General features: G+C 35.8%; 1 protein-coding gene across 24 annotated transcripts in view; it reads left to right on the top strand.

Moving 5' to 3' along the window:
- ACSL4 (acyl-CoA synthetase long chain family member 4) overlaps positions 1 to 16,068 on the top strand; it is a 151,036-nt gene extending 134,968 nt beyond the window's left edge. For all 24 annotated transcript variants that reach the window (XM_070603846.1, XM_070603851.1, XM_070603836.1 and 21 more), the window contains 2 exons: positions 2,270 to 2,427; positions 13,214 to 16,068. In XM_070603846.1, the coding sequence (XP_070459947.1) occupies positions 2,270 to 2,427; positions 13,214 to 13,371 (316 nt within the window). In that variant the 3' untranslated portion in view covers positions 13,372 to 16,068. The remainder of the gene's footprint in view (positions 1 to 2,269; positions 2,428 to 13,213) is intronic.
- Positions 16,069 to 17,078: the final 1,010 nt, after the last annotated feature.

Here is a 17,078-nt window from a genome sequence, read left to right as displayed (position 1 = left end):
TGGCTTATTTCATTTAGCATAATGTCCTCAAGGTTCATGTATATTGTAGCATGTGTCAGAATTCCCTTCCTTTTTAAAGCTGAATAATATTCCTTTGTATGTCTAGACCACATTTTGTTTAGCCAGTCATCCATCAGTGGACAACTTGGGTTGTTTCTACCTCTTGACTATCGTGAATAATACTGCTACGAACCTGGATATGCAAGTATCTCTTCAAGATCCTGCTTACAATTCTTTTGGATATATATCCAGTTGTGAGATTGCTGGATCATATGGTAGTTCTATTTTTATTTTTTGAGGAACTGCCATACTGTTTTTCATAGTGGCAGCACCATTTTTACATTCCCACCAGCAATACACAGAGTTCTAATTTCTCCACATCCTCACCAATACTTGCTTCTATTTTTTTGGTAGTAGGCATCATAATGGGTGTGAGAGGATATCTTGCCCCTAGTGATTAGTGATATTGAGCATCTTTTCCTGTGCTTGTTGGACATTTGTGTATCGATATCACCTCTGATGAAATGTTAGTCAAGTCCTTTGCCCATTAAATTTTTTTCTTCTATTTTTAATTATACAATACAGTGTTATCAACTATAGTCACCATGTTTTCCATTACATCCTCAGACTCGATTCATCTTATAGCTGAAAGTTTTTATCCTTTGAACAACCTATGCCTATTTCCCCCCCATCCTCCAACCCCTGGCAACGACTTTTCTACTCTCTATTTCTATGAGTTTGACTTTTTTTTTAGGATTCCATGTATAAGTGATACCATGCATTATTTGTCTTTCTCTGTCTGGTTTATTTCATTTAGCATAATACCCTCAAGTTTCATGCATGTTGTCACAAATGGCAGAATTTCCTTCTTTCTCATGGTTGAGTAGTATTCCATTGTGTGTGTGTGGATAATCATGTTTTCATTTCCTTTGGATATATACCCAGAAGTTGGATTGCTGGATCATATGGTAGTTCTATTTTACATTTTTTGAGGAATCTCATACTGTTTTCCAACGTGGCTGCCCCAATTTACATTCCCACCAGCAGTGTACAAGGGTTCCCATTTCTCCATATCCTTGCCAACACTTGTTATTGTTTGTCTTTTTGATAATAGCCAATTTAACAAGTATGAGGTAATATCTTATTGTGGTATTGATTTCTATTTATTTCCCTGATGATTAGTGATGTTAAATGCCTTGTCATGTGCCTATTGGCCATTTGTATGTCTTCTTTGGAAAGATGTCTGTTCAGAACTCAGCCCATTTTTTAATTGGATTTATTTTTTGCTATTGAGTTATAGGTGTTCTTTATATGTTTTAGATATTAACCCATTATCAGATACATGATTTTCAAATATTTTCTCCCATTCCATAGGTTGCCTTTTCATTTAGTTGATGGTTTCCTTAGCTGTGCAGAAGATTTTTAGTTTGATATAGTCCCACTTGTTTATTTCTGCTTTTTGTTGCCTTTGCTTTTGATGTCAAATCCAAAAAAATGATTGCCAAGACCAATGTCAAGGAGCTTATCCCCCTATATTTTCTGTTAGGAGTTTTCTGATTTCAGGTCTTTGCCAATTTTTTAATTGAGTTAGTTGTTTTTTTGTTATTGAGTTGTAGGAGTTCTTTATATATTCTAGGTATTAACCCCTTATCAGATATATGATTCACAGATAATTTCTATAATTCCATAGATTGCCTTTTCACACTCTGTTGATTGTGTCCTTTGATACACAGAAATTTTTTTATTTTTGTTGTAGTCTCATTTATCTGTTTTTTTCTTTTATTGGTTTTGCTGTTGGCGTTATATCCAAGAAAGCATTGTCAAATCCAATGTCATGAAGCTTTTCCCTCATGTTTTCTCCTAAGAGTTTTATAGTTTTAGGTCTTATGCTTAGATCTTTAATCCATTTTCAGTTAATTTTTACATATGATGTAAGGAAAGGGCCTAACTCCATTATTTTGCATGCAGGCATCCAGTTTTCTAAACACCATTTGTTGAAGAGACTGTCCTTTCCCCATTGAATGGCCCTGGCACCTTTGTTGAAGATGATTTGACCATATATGTGAAGGTTCATTTCTAGGCTCTCTGTTCTGGTCCATTGGCCTATGTCTGTCTTTATGCCAGTACTTTGGCATATTACTTTTAATGGAACTGTAACAAATAAGAGAAATACATATTTGGAATTATCTGTACTGTTTCATTGAATACTTTGTGAATAATTGTTCTTAATGTTTTAATTTCTATTTTGTTTTATTTTCTAATTTTTTAGTGACCAGTCCTATGTGATCAGTTTTGTGGTTCCTAATCAGAAAAGGTTGACACTTTTGGCCCAACAGAAGGGGGTGGAAGGAACTTGGGTTGATATCTGCAATAACCCTGCCATGGAAGCTGAAATACTGAAAGAAATTAGAGAAGCTGCAAATGCCAGTAAGTAAGAAATTGCTTGTCTGTTGAAGTCCCTAAAAGTCATTTAATAATGTCTTGTACATTAACCTCTTGAAGATGTCTGTTTGTTTTAATAATAGAATACAGAGTTTTTAAAACCTGCCTCTTAAATATATGCAGTGAATTTCCATATTGGAAGGATCCTTAAATGTCATATAGTAGAATAACTTAATCTAGTTCTTTATCACATGTTACAACATCCCTACCAAGCGGTCATCTAGCCTGTGTTTGGGATGGTCCATCTTTGTTCATAGTAGGCCTTGGTGTGGATCTCTTGTTATTTATCATTGTGTCCGCTTACTTAGTGTGGGCCCTTTCAATCTAGAGGTCTCTGCCCTTCAGTTCTGGAAAGTATCTGTTTATCTTTGTTTGTTTGTTTGTTGGCTCTTCTTTCAGTTTTTCTCCTCCAAGTTCTGGGACTACTTTGATATGGCTGTTGGACCTCCTGCTTTCATCCTCTAATTTTATTATCGATTTTTCTTTTGTTTTCCATCTTTTCCTTTTTGTTTTATATTCTGGCAGAGTCCCTCAACTTTATCATCTCTTCTGTCTATTGAATTTCCAATTTCCAATATCAGAATTTTAATTTTCAAAGGCTCCTTCCTGCTTTTTCAGTGTTGTTTTAATAGCATCCTGTTGCTCTTTCATGGATGCAGTCAATGTGTTGTCTCTTATTCCTCAGAGGGTATTAACGGGGTTCCTTTTATGAAGTTTTCTTCTCCTGTTGTTTCTGTTTCCTCCAAGTTCCTCTTTCTGCTTGCTTCCATCAGAGCCTTTCATATATCTGCTGATCCTTGTCTGTCCATTCAGATTTGAGAATGAGGTACTAAAAAACCGGAAAGGTTACTGGGCTTCACTGAGAAGTTATTCAAATGTTAGTGTCTGGGGTCATTTCATTTCTCCAAAAAAGACCTCTCCAGTCTCTTGCCTGGGGGATAGTAGCTTGACTGCTAGTAATCTGGTGGCCAAAAAGAGGAAGTTGGAAAGGGGCTGAGGGTGGGGTGGGTGGGTCTTAATCTCACTGAATCCTTCCATTTTCAGTTTTACTTCCTCCCTCTATTATTGTATCTAGTGTTTTTCAGTCCAGAGTCTCTCTATTTCAGTTTTCCCCCAAAGGAACCTGTCTCCAGCCTGGCTGGCGAAGAGCAGGATGAGGGAGAGCTGTCCTCTGAACAGGCTTGGGCCAGCCCTCCTCTTTGCCATGGACCCCTCATCTCTGTCTTCAGAGGCACGGGCTCAGGAGCTCGCTTTGCTTCTTGTTGGCATCCTTCTCTGTTATCAGTTAGCTTTTAACTCTCTCTAAGCTTTCAACCAGTTACTGTTAGTCCTTGCTTTTTGTCTTCTAAAATTTTGTTGAACTTTCTCATCCAGCGGCCTCTTTCTGTCATTTTAGTTTTTTCCTTGTGGTTAATTCTCTTTAATTTTTAAAATTATTTTAAACTGTTTAAATTATTTTCCGGAGGAGCAGAGATAAACTGTGTACTCTTCATGTTTAATTGGTTAGTGTTAGTGTTAGTGTTAACCTGTTGCTTTCCCTCCTAAAAAATGAAAATATCATTTTTGTGATTATAGGTTGTATATTTATTATAAAATATTGGACGATACAGAAAATTATAAAGGACGAAGTAAAAATCACTTGATAATAGTTATCTTTGGTTGATGACATTACATTCTGGTATATATACTTAACCTATCAACATGATCAACGTTTTTCTAGTCACTAGATCTCAAATTGCATTAGATTTTTAGTAGCTAAATAGTATTCCACTATAGGAGTATCCACTTAAGTCCCTGTTGTTGGCCTTTCAGGATAAGTTCCACTTTTTTCCCTCCACTCTAAACAAGAATAACACATATCTTGTAGACTCAATTATTGTATAATTATTTTCTTAGTATGAATCCCTAGAAATGGAATTTGGGTCAAAGTAAATGGATATTATAAAGGCTCCCCCCACCACCGCCCTGTGTCACCAAATAAGTCCCTCTTCCCCCAGGAAAACTGGACTAGTTTATACTCCTATCAGAGATCACAAGCATACCTGTTTCCCTAACTAGACTACTATGATTTATTTTTTAAATTACTTAGGTCCCACTTTGGTTTAAAAATGTAATTTGTAATATTAGTTAGCAAGTTGATGTTGAAAAGCTATTTTTCCCTAAGAATATTCTTATAGTTAACTCTGGACACTATAAAGTTTTAAATAACAATTGCCTATTAGCATCCTCAGATTGAAAAGTAGGTTATTTTATCACCATAAAGACTGTGGCTTAATGTTTTTTTCTTAAAGTTGGTTTTGTTAATTATAGTATCGAATATCACACTCCTTATATTAATGTCACCAGACTACCAGAATTTTCTTTGATACAAATCCTGATTTTTTTCTTTGAATGTAGTATTTCAAAAAGTATCGCGGCTAATAGGCTGTTACTTTAAGGCACTCCCTGGATGTGCTGACGGAGTGGAATGTGACTTGAATAATTTGTCATTGCACATTTAACTGTGTAAAAGCTATAATGGGGAAAGTCAAGCTGGATCACAATTAGATGGAAAATGGAATAAAATTCTAGGACTCCCGAGGCCCCCATAACTTTCTTGTGCTTGTATTCAGGCATGAAATTAAACAGTTCCTGATTTGGATAATGAACACTAATCATGAGCTAAACGTATAAATCATAAGCTTTTCTGCGCCACAAAAGATTTATCTTGCCAACCTTTGGCTTCAAATCATAATTTCAGAGACTTATGCGAAAAAGCATAAAATACTCTTGCTTGTATTCAGCTGTATCTGTCTGAAATAGCAGGCCCCTTCATGTTTTAAATGTAAGTGCGAGCTATAGATAGTATAAGAACGCAAAGTTAATTGTTTTGGGGTGATTTGACAATTATAAATGGCTAGGAAAATCAACATTTGCTGCCACCTGCAGGTCACATTTCATAAAATGCCACATGTAAAATCATCTGTTTTTCCTTCCCCTAATTTTTCTCACTTGTTGGCAATTTATCCTGTTTATAGGAAACTGCGTGATTGCCCATTGTTCTCTATAGCTTGTGGTACTAGATAATGTTTAGGAGTTCCAAAAATGAAACCTCTAATGCAGCCTTTTTTTTTTTTGCTTTTAACAAGAATTTAGTTAGTAAAGCTTAAATATAGAAACTTTTATAAAGATGCTCAATTTGCTTGTGTGCAACTGAAATAGTGTGCCTGCCTTGTTGCCATTTTTGTCAGTGTTTCTGGACTAGAACCTATGTAAGTAGGGAAAGTAATATGAGATAAGAGGTTTTGGAGCCAAATCTATAGCTGAGAATTTAACTGTTTCCTTGAGATCCAGATGTGACCTTGAAAGCAGATGGGCTTATTTCAGGCACCTCTGTGTAACTGAGCTGTAATGTATCAAGAGCAGACATGGGTAATTTGAGCAAATTTTATGTTCTTTTACTATCCGTTCAGGCATTACTTTTAGGAAGTTGGTTCTAAGTAATTTGAAAGATTATTTTTCACACTCAGCTTTGTATTTTTCTCTTGTTCTAATGAGAAACTCACTAATTCAACCAAGCTTTCATAGAATTCAGGCTCGTATTAGAACAAAAACTGCCATGAATGTGAATTCTTTATGCTTGTCACTGAAACCAAGTTATTTCTCGAGTCGGTCAGGCTGTTTAACAGTAGTTTTTTTAAGGAAAAAACTCCAAATATCCAGAGTATTTAATTTTTCCTTCAATTTAAGCTAAAATACACAATCCATTTCTTCACTTCTTGCAACATAATTGTTATCAGAAATAAGACTTCTCTTTTTAATACAGAAACTTAAACTTTTCCAAAAGCAAGAAGTGTTTTTTATTGAGGTCATAATAGTTTATAACATCGTGATGTTTCAGTTGTACGTTATTTGTCAGTCATCATATAAATGTGCTCCTTCAACCCTTGTGCCCACCCCTCAACCAACCTCCCCCTGGTAACCACTCAGCTGTTCTCTTTGTCTGTGTGTTTATCTTCCACATATGAGTAAAATCATGTGGTGTTTGTCTTTCTCTCTCTGGCTTATTTCACTTAACATAATACCCTCAAAGTTCATCCTTGAGGACCTTGTTGTTCAGTTGCGAATGGGACGATTTTGTCTTTTTTATGGCTGAGTAGTATTCCATTGTATATATATATCACATCTTCTTTATCCAATCATCAGTCGATGGGCACTTGGGTTGCTTCCTCGTCTTGGCTATTGTGAATAATGCTGCAGTTAACATAGGGGTGCATAAGTCTCTTTGAATTGTTGATTTCAAGTTCTTTGGATAAATACTCAGTAGTGAGGATAGCTGAGTTGTATGATATTTCTATTTTTAATTTTTTGAGAAATCTCCATACTGTTTTCCATAGTGGCTGTACCAGTTTGCATTCCCACCAGCAGTGTGTGAGGGTTCCCTTTTCTCCATACCCTCTCCAACATTTGTTATTTTTTGTCTTGGTGATTATAGCCATTCTAATGGGTGTAAGGTGATATCTAAGTGTAGGTTTTGATTTTCATTTCCCTGATGATTAGTGATGTTGAGCATCTTTTCATGTGCCTATTGGCCATCTGTATATCTTCTTTGGAAAAATGTCTGTTCATGTCCTCTGCCCATTGATCGGGTTGTTTGGTTTTTTTGTTGTTCAGTTGTGTGAGTTCTTTCTCTCTTACGGAGATTAACCCCTTGTCAGATATATGATTTGCAAATATTTTCTCCCAGTTGGTGGGTTGTCTTTTCATTTTGATCCTGGTTTCCTTTGCCTTGCAGAAGCTCTTGAGTCTGATGAAGTCCCACTTGTTTATTTTTACTTTTGTTTCACTTGTCCAAATAGACATGGTACTCAAAATGATCCTTTTAAGACTAATGTAAAAAAGTGTACTGCCTGTATTTTATTCTAGAAGATTTATGATTTCAAGTCTTATCTTCAAGTCTTTGATCCATTTTGAGTTTATTTTTGTGTGTAGTGAAAGGTAACGATCTACTTTCATTGCTTTGCATGTGGCTGTCCAGTTCTCCCAACACCATTTATTGAGGAGAATTTCCTTTCTCCATTGTATGTTCTTAGCTCCTTTGTTGAAGATTAGCCATCTGTAGATGTGTGGTTTTATTTCTGGGCTTTCAATTCTGTTCCATTGATCTGTGCGCCTGTTTGTACAAGTACCATGCTGTGTTGATTACTATAGCTTTGTAGTACATTTTGAAGTCAGGGATTGTGATGCCTCCAGCTGTGTCCTTTCTCAGGATTGCTTTAGGTATTTAGGGTATTGTCTTGCCCCATAAGAATTTTAGGAGTCTTTGCTCTATTTCTCTGAAGAATGTCATTACAGTTCTGAAAGGGATTACATTGAATCTGTAGACTGCTTTAGGTAGTACGGACATTTTAACTATGTTTATTGTTCCAATCCATGTGCATGGAATGTCTTTCCATTTCTTTATGTCATCACTGATTTCTTTCAATAATGTCTTATAGTTTTCATTGTATAGATCTTTTACCTCCTTGGTTAAATTTATGCCTAGATCTTTTATTCTTTTTGTTGCAATGGTAAATGGGACTGCATTCTTGACTTCTCTTTCTGTTACTTCATTATTATAGAAATGCAACTGATTTTTGTCCGTTGATTTTGTACCCTGCAACTTTGCTGTAGTTGTTGATTATTTCTAATAGTTTTCCAATGGATTCTTGAGAGTTTTCTATATATAAAATCATGTCATCTGCAAACAGCAAGAGTTTCACTTCTTCATTGCCTATTTGGATTCCTTTTAGTAGGCCAAAACCTCCAGTACTATGTTGAATAAAAGTGGTGATAGTGGGCACCCTTGTCTTGTTCCTGTTCTGAGATGGAGGGCGTTCAGTTTTTCCCCACTGAGTATGATGTTGGCTGTGGGTTTGTCATATATGGATTTTATTATGTTGAAGTAATTTCCTTTTCTCCCCATTTTATTAAGAGTTTTTATCATAAATGGATGTTGGATCTTGTCAAATGCTTTCTCTGCATCTATTGAGATGCTCATGTGGTTTTATTCTTCATTTTGTTGATGTGGTGTATCACGTTGATTGATTTAGGGATGTTGACTCATCCCTGTGTGCCTGGTATAAATCCCACTTGGTCATGGTGTATGATCTTCTTAATGAATTGCTGTATTCAGTTTGCAAATATTTGTTCAGGATTTTTGCATATAAGTTCATCAGCAATGTTGGCCTGTAATTTTCCTTCTTTGTCTTGTCCTTGTCTGGCTTTGGTATCAGGGTCATGTTGTCCTCATAGAATATGTTAGTAAGTGCTCTGTCTTCCTGAATTTTTTGGAATAGTTTGAGAAGGATAGGTATTAAATCTTCTTTGAATGTTTGGTAGAATTTTCCAGAGAAGCCGTCTGGTCCTGGACTTTTATTTTTTGAGATGTTTTTGATTACTGTTTCAATCTCTGTACTTGTGATTGGTCTGTTCAGATTCTCTAATTCTTATTGATTCAGTTTTGGGAGGTTGTAAGAGTCTAAGAATTTATCCATTTCTTCTAGATTGTCCAATTTGTTGGCATATAGTTTTTCATAGTATTCTGTTATAATCTTTTGTGTTTCTGTGGTATCTGTTGTAATTTCTCCTATTTCATTTCTAATTTTATTTATTTGAGCCTTCTCTCTTTTTTTCTTTGTAAGTCTGGCTAGGGGGTTGTCAATTTTGTTTATCTTCTCAAAGAACCAACTCTTTGTTTCATTGATCTTTCTCCTGTCTTTTCTCTTTTAATTGCATTTATTTTTGGTCTAACTTTTATTATTTCCTTCTTTCTGCTGACCTTGGGCTTTGTTTGTTCTTCTTTTTCTAATTCTCTTAGGTGTAGTTTGAGATTGCTTACTTGAGACTTCTCTTGTTTGTTAGGGTGGGCCTGTATTGCAGTGAATTTTCCTCTCAGGACCGCTTTTGCCACATCTTATATGAGTTGATATGGTGTGTTTTTCATTTGTCTCCAGACAGTTTTTGATTTCTCTTTCAGTTTCTTAAATCATCCATTGGTTGCTCAATAGCATGTTTAGTCTTCACATCTTTGTCCTTTTCCCAGCTTTTTTCTTGTAGTTGATTTCTAGTTTCATAGCCTTGTGGTCATAAAAGATCGTTATTATTATTTCAATCTTCTTAAATTTGTTGAGGTTGCCTTGTTTCCCAACATATGGTCTGTCCTGGAGAATGTTCCACGCACACTTCGGAAGAATGTGTATTCTGCTGTTTTTGGTTGGAATGTTCTCTCTCTCTATATAAGCTACATCTGGTCTGGTTTTTCTTTTAATTCCACCATTTCCTTATTGACTTTTTGTCTGGAGGATCTATCCATTGACGTAAGTGGGGTGTTAAGGTCCCCTAGTATTATCGTGTTGTTGTTAATATCTCCTTTTAGGTTTGTTAATAGTTGCTTTATGTACTTTGGTGCTACCGTGTTGGGTGCGTAAATATAAGTGTTATGTCTTCTTAGTATAGTGTCCCTTTTATCATTATATACTGCCCCTCTTTGTCTCTCTTTACCTGTTTTATCTTGAAGTCTGCTCGTCTGCTGTAAATATTGCAACATCTGCTTTCTTTTGTTTACCATTAGCTTGGAGTATTGTCTTCCATCCCTTCAGTGTGAACCTGTGTTTGTCTTTCGAGCTAAGATGTGTTTCCTGGAGGCAGCACGTTGTTGGGTCTTGTTTTTTAATCCATCCAACCACTCTGTGTCTTTTGATTGGAGAATTCAATCCATTTACGTTTAGAGTGATTATTGATATGAGGGCTTAATGCTGCCATTTTATCGCTCATTTTCCAGTTCTTCTGCATTTCCTTTGTTTCTCATCCCATGTATTTTGGACTACCAGTTCGGTTAAGTAGTTTTCTATGATGGTTTTCTTAGTTTTCTCCTTATTTATCATTTGAGTCTCTGTTCTAATTATTTGTTGCGTGGTTACCATTAGGTTTGTATAAAAAAATCTCGTAGGTGAGATAGTCCATTTTCTGATGGCCTTTTATTTACTTAAACTAAGCTGATTCCATCCCTTTTCTCTTCCCCTTCTATGTTGTTATTGTTACATCTTATTCCATCTTGTGTTGTAGGTTTGTGGTTAATGATGAGATTATATTTATTTTTGGTATTTTCCTTCCCTTTGTGTTTAATGTTTTAATTGTTTGCTAACTTGTTCTGATAGAGAGCTGCAATTTTCTGATTTTGCCTACCTATTTATCTCCTTGCTCAAGGCTTTCTAACCCTTTCTTTTTTTTCAGGTATAAAGGTCTCCTTGAGGATTTCTTGTAGGGGGTGTTGTTGTGGTGATGAACTCCCTTAGCTTTTGTTTATCTGGGAAAGTTTTTATTTCTCTATCATATTTGAAGTGTATTTTCACTGGATGGAGTATTCTTGGCTGAAAGTTTCTGTCTTTCAAGATTTTGAATATATCATTCCACTCTCTCCTAGCCTGTAAGGTTTCTGCTGAGAAATCTGCTGAAAGCCTAATAGGGGTTCCTTTGTAAGTTATTTTCTTCTGCCTTGCTGCTCTTAATATTTTTTCTTTGTCATTGGCTTTTGCCAGCTTTACTACTATATGCCTTGGAGAAGGTCTTTTTACATTGATATAGGGAGGAGATCTGTTGGCTTCTTTCACTTGCATTTCCACCTTCTTCCCCAGGTTTGGGAAGTTCTCAGCTATTATTTCTTTGAACAAGCTTTCTGCACCATTCTCCTTCTCTTCTCCCTCTGGAGTACCTATAAATTCTTGTGTTGCATTTCCTAATTGAGCTGGATATTTCTTGGATAATTTCTTCATTACTTTTTATTCTTAGTTCTCTCTCCTCCTACCTCTGAAGCATTCCTATATTTGTGTCCTCAAGACTGCTGATTTGTTCCTTCATAATATCTGCTCTATTGTTTAGGGAGTCCTGATTTTCTTTATCTCATCCATTGTGTTTTTCATCTCCAACATTTCTCATTGGCTCTTCTTTATTAGTTTCAGTCTCTTTTGTGAAGAAGTTCCTGATTTCATTGAACTATCTGTAGTTTCTTGTAACTCGTTGAGGTTTTTTTATGATAGCTATTTTGATTTCTGTGTCATTTAGATTGTAAATATCTGTGCCTTCAGGATTGATTTCTGGGTTCTTGTCATTTTCATCCTGGTCTGGAGATTTAAGATATTTTTTTCATACTGCTTTATGGCATGGATTTGTGCCTCTGCATAGTGATAATATCTGGTTGCAGCTTCCACCTGTTGCCACTGGATGGGGGTCAGGAGCTGTGTATTCTGAGCCCACCACAATCTGTGGCTTGCTCACTCCATCCACTGGCTGCTTTTCTGTCTGTGCGGTGTTCTGGCCAACCAGCTGAGCTGGTGTCCTGACTGGGGGGAGAGGCTCTTTCTTTTACCTTCACTATCCTAGGGACAGTCTTACTTGGCCCTCACTGTCTGCTCTTCTGGGGTACTAGCTTGCTGAAGACACCCCCACAATAGCTTAGTCACCTCTGTGTGGGGCATTCCCATGGGCTATGAGGGAACTCAGAGAGTGATGGTGTTTTTCTGGAGGGCTGCCCCTCCCCCCTTTCCTCTAAGAACTGCATGCAGTCCTGTGATTGAAGAATCCCCCAACCTATTTCCACTTCCTCCAGAGGGTCTAGCACCTCCACCTTCAGACGTATGGCTGTGTGGGTCTCTCACACATCTTTTGTGTTTGTCCTCTGTTGGAATATGAATGTTGTTTTCATTGTATCTTAGAGGGGAGAGTCTAAGAGGAGAGCTCACTCCACCATGATGCTGACATCACTCTCCTGTTTAGCAGTATTTTTTAAATATTCAGATGTTTGCTTCTTTGAAATTGTTTTAAATAATTGCATATAAAATAAAATTCATCTGTAGATTAACCTTACTGTCAATGGGCCTTCAGAATTTTAAGGATGACCTTGTATTAATCAGAAATAACTTGATGGAATATAATTTAATGAATTATAATTCTTGAACCTGTATTGATTGCCTCTGTGTCCTCATCTTCTTACATTTCTTTCAACTTGTGTTCTCTAACTCAAATACAATATGTGCTGCATCAATTCTTATACCATTTAAAAGTATGAAATCCACAATCCCCTTTTTGATTCCTATTTGAATGTATAATAAAGCTTATGAAAAACAGTTGTTCTAGATGCTTAATTTTCTGTAGAGTGAATTAATAAATATGTATGTATTTATTGAGGACTCTCACTGTAGCCCTATGGATGGAGCTTATGTTCTAGTAGGTGAGACAAATTGTAATATGTTGAATGGTGATAAATATTTTGAAGAAAACATAGTGTAAGAGGATATAGGGAGACAAAGGGACTTTTGTTTTGTTGTGAGTCATCAGGGAAGTCCTCTCTGAGGAGGTGACATTTGAGCAGACACCTGGATGAAGTCAGGAAGAGAGCCATGCAACTACAAAGGGGAAGACCATCCCAGGCAGAGGGAACAACAAATAGAAAGACTCTGAAGAGAAGGGTGTCTATATATATTAGGTTAAAAACTGCACAGACCCAGACTATCCAAGTGAAACAACGTATGTATGCATTGAGAAGTACAAAATGAAATTGTAAGATAGTGGTATCATTAATTGACTAACATACCATTAAATAAGTTTGCCTCATCACCTGCATCATCTAGGTAAATCCTGCAAAATTCGTGTTTTATTAATTGCTTCTCTCTCTCCCACTCTCCCCTGCTTTCCCAACTCTCCCCTCTCTTGCCCCACTTTCTCCCTTTGTCCTACCTCCCCCTTTTCATTTCAGTGAAATTGGAGCGCTTTGAAATTCCAATCAAGGTTCGCTTAAGCCCAGAGCCATGGACCCCTGAAACTGGTTTGGTCACTGATGCTTTCAAACTGAAAAGGAAGGAACTGAAGAACCATTACCTCAAAGACATTGAGCGAATGTATGGGGGAAAATAAAATGCTGCTGTCTTATTTACAGTTGTGCAGGAGGTGGTCTGGTGGTTTTTCGGTTCTAGAGTTTTAAGCCTTGTTGAACTGTCTGTTAGAATGTAAGGTATATCCTTCTAAAGAAATGGTAATAAAAAAAAACCCAAAGTGATTAAAATAGTCATCAAGTCTACTTTAACTTAGTTTTGCGTAGTTCTAGTGAAGCTGAAATTGAAAAGTTGTTTCCCTTTAGCTGTGTTATTAGTTTTAGAGCAAAAATTCTGCTTTTAAAAATTAGCATAAGGTATACTTGTTTTCTTAAAGAAAAATATTTAATGTTGAACACAATAAATTGCAGTTGGAATAGAATGTAGTTTGAGGAAATTTGCAGCTTCCAATGTCTGTTGTCTTTCTAGTGCAGAAAAAGCTTAAATATTCAGCATGAGAAAAAATCTGTATTAACACTACTCAAAGCAGAAGTGCCACAGGGCTTTAGAATTCTCTCCTGACCATTTATCTTGAAGGGAAACTTCAATCGTAATATAATATACAGACTCAAATAATACCTTGGAAACCATTTTAGGATTCATAATTATTGCCTAGGTTAGACATAGAATCATTGTAATATTGTGAATAATTACAGTGCCTGAAGTAAGAATAAAACAAAATAAACACACCAAAAAATATCTAGTAATATATTTAAAGGGAAATTGAACTGCCTTTTTGAAACTTGGAGGTCTATAAATCAGTAACTGTAATTATTTGAATGACTTAAGAGTAAAGTACATTTTTAAAACTGGTGAAACTTGCCTTTCTATGTTTGTTCCAAGTAGATGACTGAGACCAAGAGTAAAATGATAGAAAGTTAATCAGATTTTAATAAGCAGCATTTTCTCTGTTAGAAAAGGTGATGAAATTATAGATATTTCAAATTAATGACCCTTGCATAGCACTGAATCTGGGAAAGGATTTCGACTCTGAATTTATCTTTGATAACAGGGATTCATTTTTAAATGTACTCATATTAAATTACACTTGTAATTTAAGATCTGTTGATTTGATTCTTGATCAGTAGTTTGTATGTGAGAAAGCCTTTCATTTTGCTTTAATTTTAGCAAAGCGGGTTATGATGAATGACTTCTCCAATATCTTGTTGGAATCTATGAGTGATTAATTACCTTGCATGAATTTTGGGAAGTTAAAGGGAAGAACACACTGTTACCACTTTTTTCCTCTTGACGAGAAGACTTTAGAAACTGGAAGTGCTAGATTTCGGAGAAGGGAAGTTACTCAATAAGGGCCTGATATTCGTGCAGTAACTTGGCATGTGGGCTTCTTTTTGAATCTTTAATTAAAATTTGGGATTATATATCCCTGATAGATATTCACACTTGAACCATAGTTACTGTAAAGAGCAAAAATTCTTAATATCATTATTCTTTGCACTTTTTTCTTAATCATTTTATATATATACATATATATATGTTGCTTATATTGCTTTGTACAGATGTGGGCCACCACTGCAACAAAATACATTCTTTTTGCTCTAAAATATTTATAAAGAAGATTTTTAACTGTGTTGTGTATATGGTGGTAAAAAGGATAAAATCATCTGGTGTTATATAAGCAAGAATGAAGGTTTTTGTAAAGATTTCTGTTCAGTGTTCTGCAGTGTAAAATTCGAGGTGCGTTCTCCTTGAAGTTATGTGTATGTGACTATTCTCATTCTTTTCAACTTGCCTTTGAAGAGTGAAAAACCATTATTATCAAGTAGACTACTGTTCAGCTTCTACTGTTTCTGGCCCACTGTTGATCCTTTAAGAAGAATTTCCTTAGACTTTTTCAATATGTGGTTTTTTTCCCCATTTGGAATGATTTTAAACGCGTGAGTGCATGCATACTTGGATGTTTCCACCCCCACCAACCCCCATCTCCCAAAAGCTAGAACACTGCCAGCTAATCTGTTGTATGGGTCCTTTAGAAACACGTAATTAACACTTAAGGTTGGGTGCTGCTAATTCTTTGCGAAAATCCAAATATTGTTAAGGGACCAGGGAGATGCCACTGCCCCCTAATTTTTCATCTAAAAATATACATGTTTATGTAAACAGATCTTTCCATACTCATAGTGATTTTTCAAGTATTTGAGCCTAAAGATTTTGATCCTACGTTTTTATACCTGTTTAAATCGTTCACTGTTATTATTAGTCATCCATCAAATAAAGTTGTACTTAAAAAATTTACTACAATTATGTACGTTTCTAAGTCGAATACTTATGACTTGTTTTAATTACAGGAAAGTATCTTGCCTCCTTGATATTTATAATCCATTTTTTTCTAAAATGGAGGTCTAATTATATGACTTTTAAGAACTGAAATACAGATAAATGATTTAAAAAGTCAGAAGTTAAGGAGATTAATGTTTCTGTGGTCATAAAGACTGATTGATAATCCTTGCCTATATATTCCTGGTAGCATATGACAAATGTTTCTGAGGTAACAAGATGAGAACAGGTTAAAGATTTTGGGATTTGGAGAGAAATATTTTAATTTTTAAATGTAGTTAAACAAATTAGAATGTATTCATATTTGTACTTTCTGTTAAAATGCATGATTACAGGATTGTTACTTAGATTTTTGTGTTTATTCTTGGTGAAAAGCTTTGTTTTTTTCTTGTTTTTAAGTTTGCACTCGAATCTTAAGAAATAAATCCACCCATGTTATCAAGCCAATTTGTGCTTAATTGTGCGACGGGATAAAATCCACAAATTTGAAGAGTATTAGTTAAACATTTGAACACTTATTTTTAAAGTGTTCATCTCTAGGTTTATGGAATTTCACCAAGCAGTTAACCTGACTTGTATAAGACCCATCTATTAGTTGGGAGTTAACTTGGTACAGATAGTAGAGTAGAACCCTTTTGTAACATTGATATTGTGGGACAAACATAGGCATGTTCTATGGGTTATTAGTAGGTGCTAAGAAATAACTGTTACCTTTAGGCTAATTAAAATTTAGGGAGAATTTAACTTATCTGACTTCTATGAAAGTGGTTATAAAGTGATGTTAGAGCTGTAGAACCAGACTGCCTCAATCTATTCCCTCTCTTTGCCACTCACTAGCTATGTGACTTTGGGCAAGTTAACTAACATCTCTCAGCTGCGTTTCTCCATCTGGGAAAATGGGATTGGTTGATAATAGGATCTACCTAATAGGGTGGTTGTGAGGGTTAAAATGAGTTAATCCATGTAAAGTGTTTAGAACATAGTAACCTTATTTATGTTTAACTATCATAATCATTAATATTATATCCAGGCAGTATTCATCAGTCGGGTTAATGTATTGGCTAGCACACTCAGGACCTTAAAAGATTGCCCGTCCTGAAGACTTTGTGGAAAGAGTTCTGGATTTAGAGGTGAGGAGACCTGGCCTCATTCTATCACTAGCTTTGTGACCATCTTAGCTTTAGCTGCTTCTTCCCATATTTAAAAAGAAAAAAAGAATAGACTTCAAAAAAAGGCCCTTTGGAAAAAGAGAGGGATGAATGACAGAAGAAATCAGGAGTGTAATGGTCCCCACAGTCCATCATGTCAAGCTTTCATATTGGGACTTTGCTGTCCCAAGGTGGTGTGTTTTCTTTTAATGGTGCCCTAGGTCCCAAGTTTCCTGTAGGGATATGAGGCTGTGGATGATGCCATCACAAGCAAGAAGTTAGGATTCTACTAGGTTCCAAGCAT

This window comes from Equus przewalskii, chromosome X (genome assembly GCF_037783145.1).
Source record: "Equus przewalskii isolate Varuska chromosome X, EquPr2, whole genome shotgun sequence".
In the NCBI taxonomy this organism is placed as follows: Eukaryota; Metazoa; Chordata; class Mammalia; order Perissodactyla; family Equidae; genus Equus; species Equus przewalskii.
This window is presented reverse-complemented; position numbering and strand designations above follow the sequence as displayed.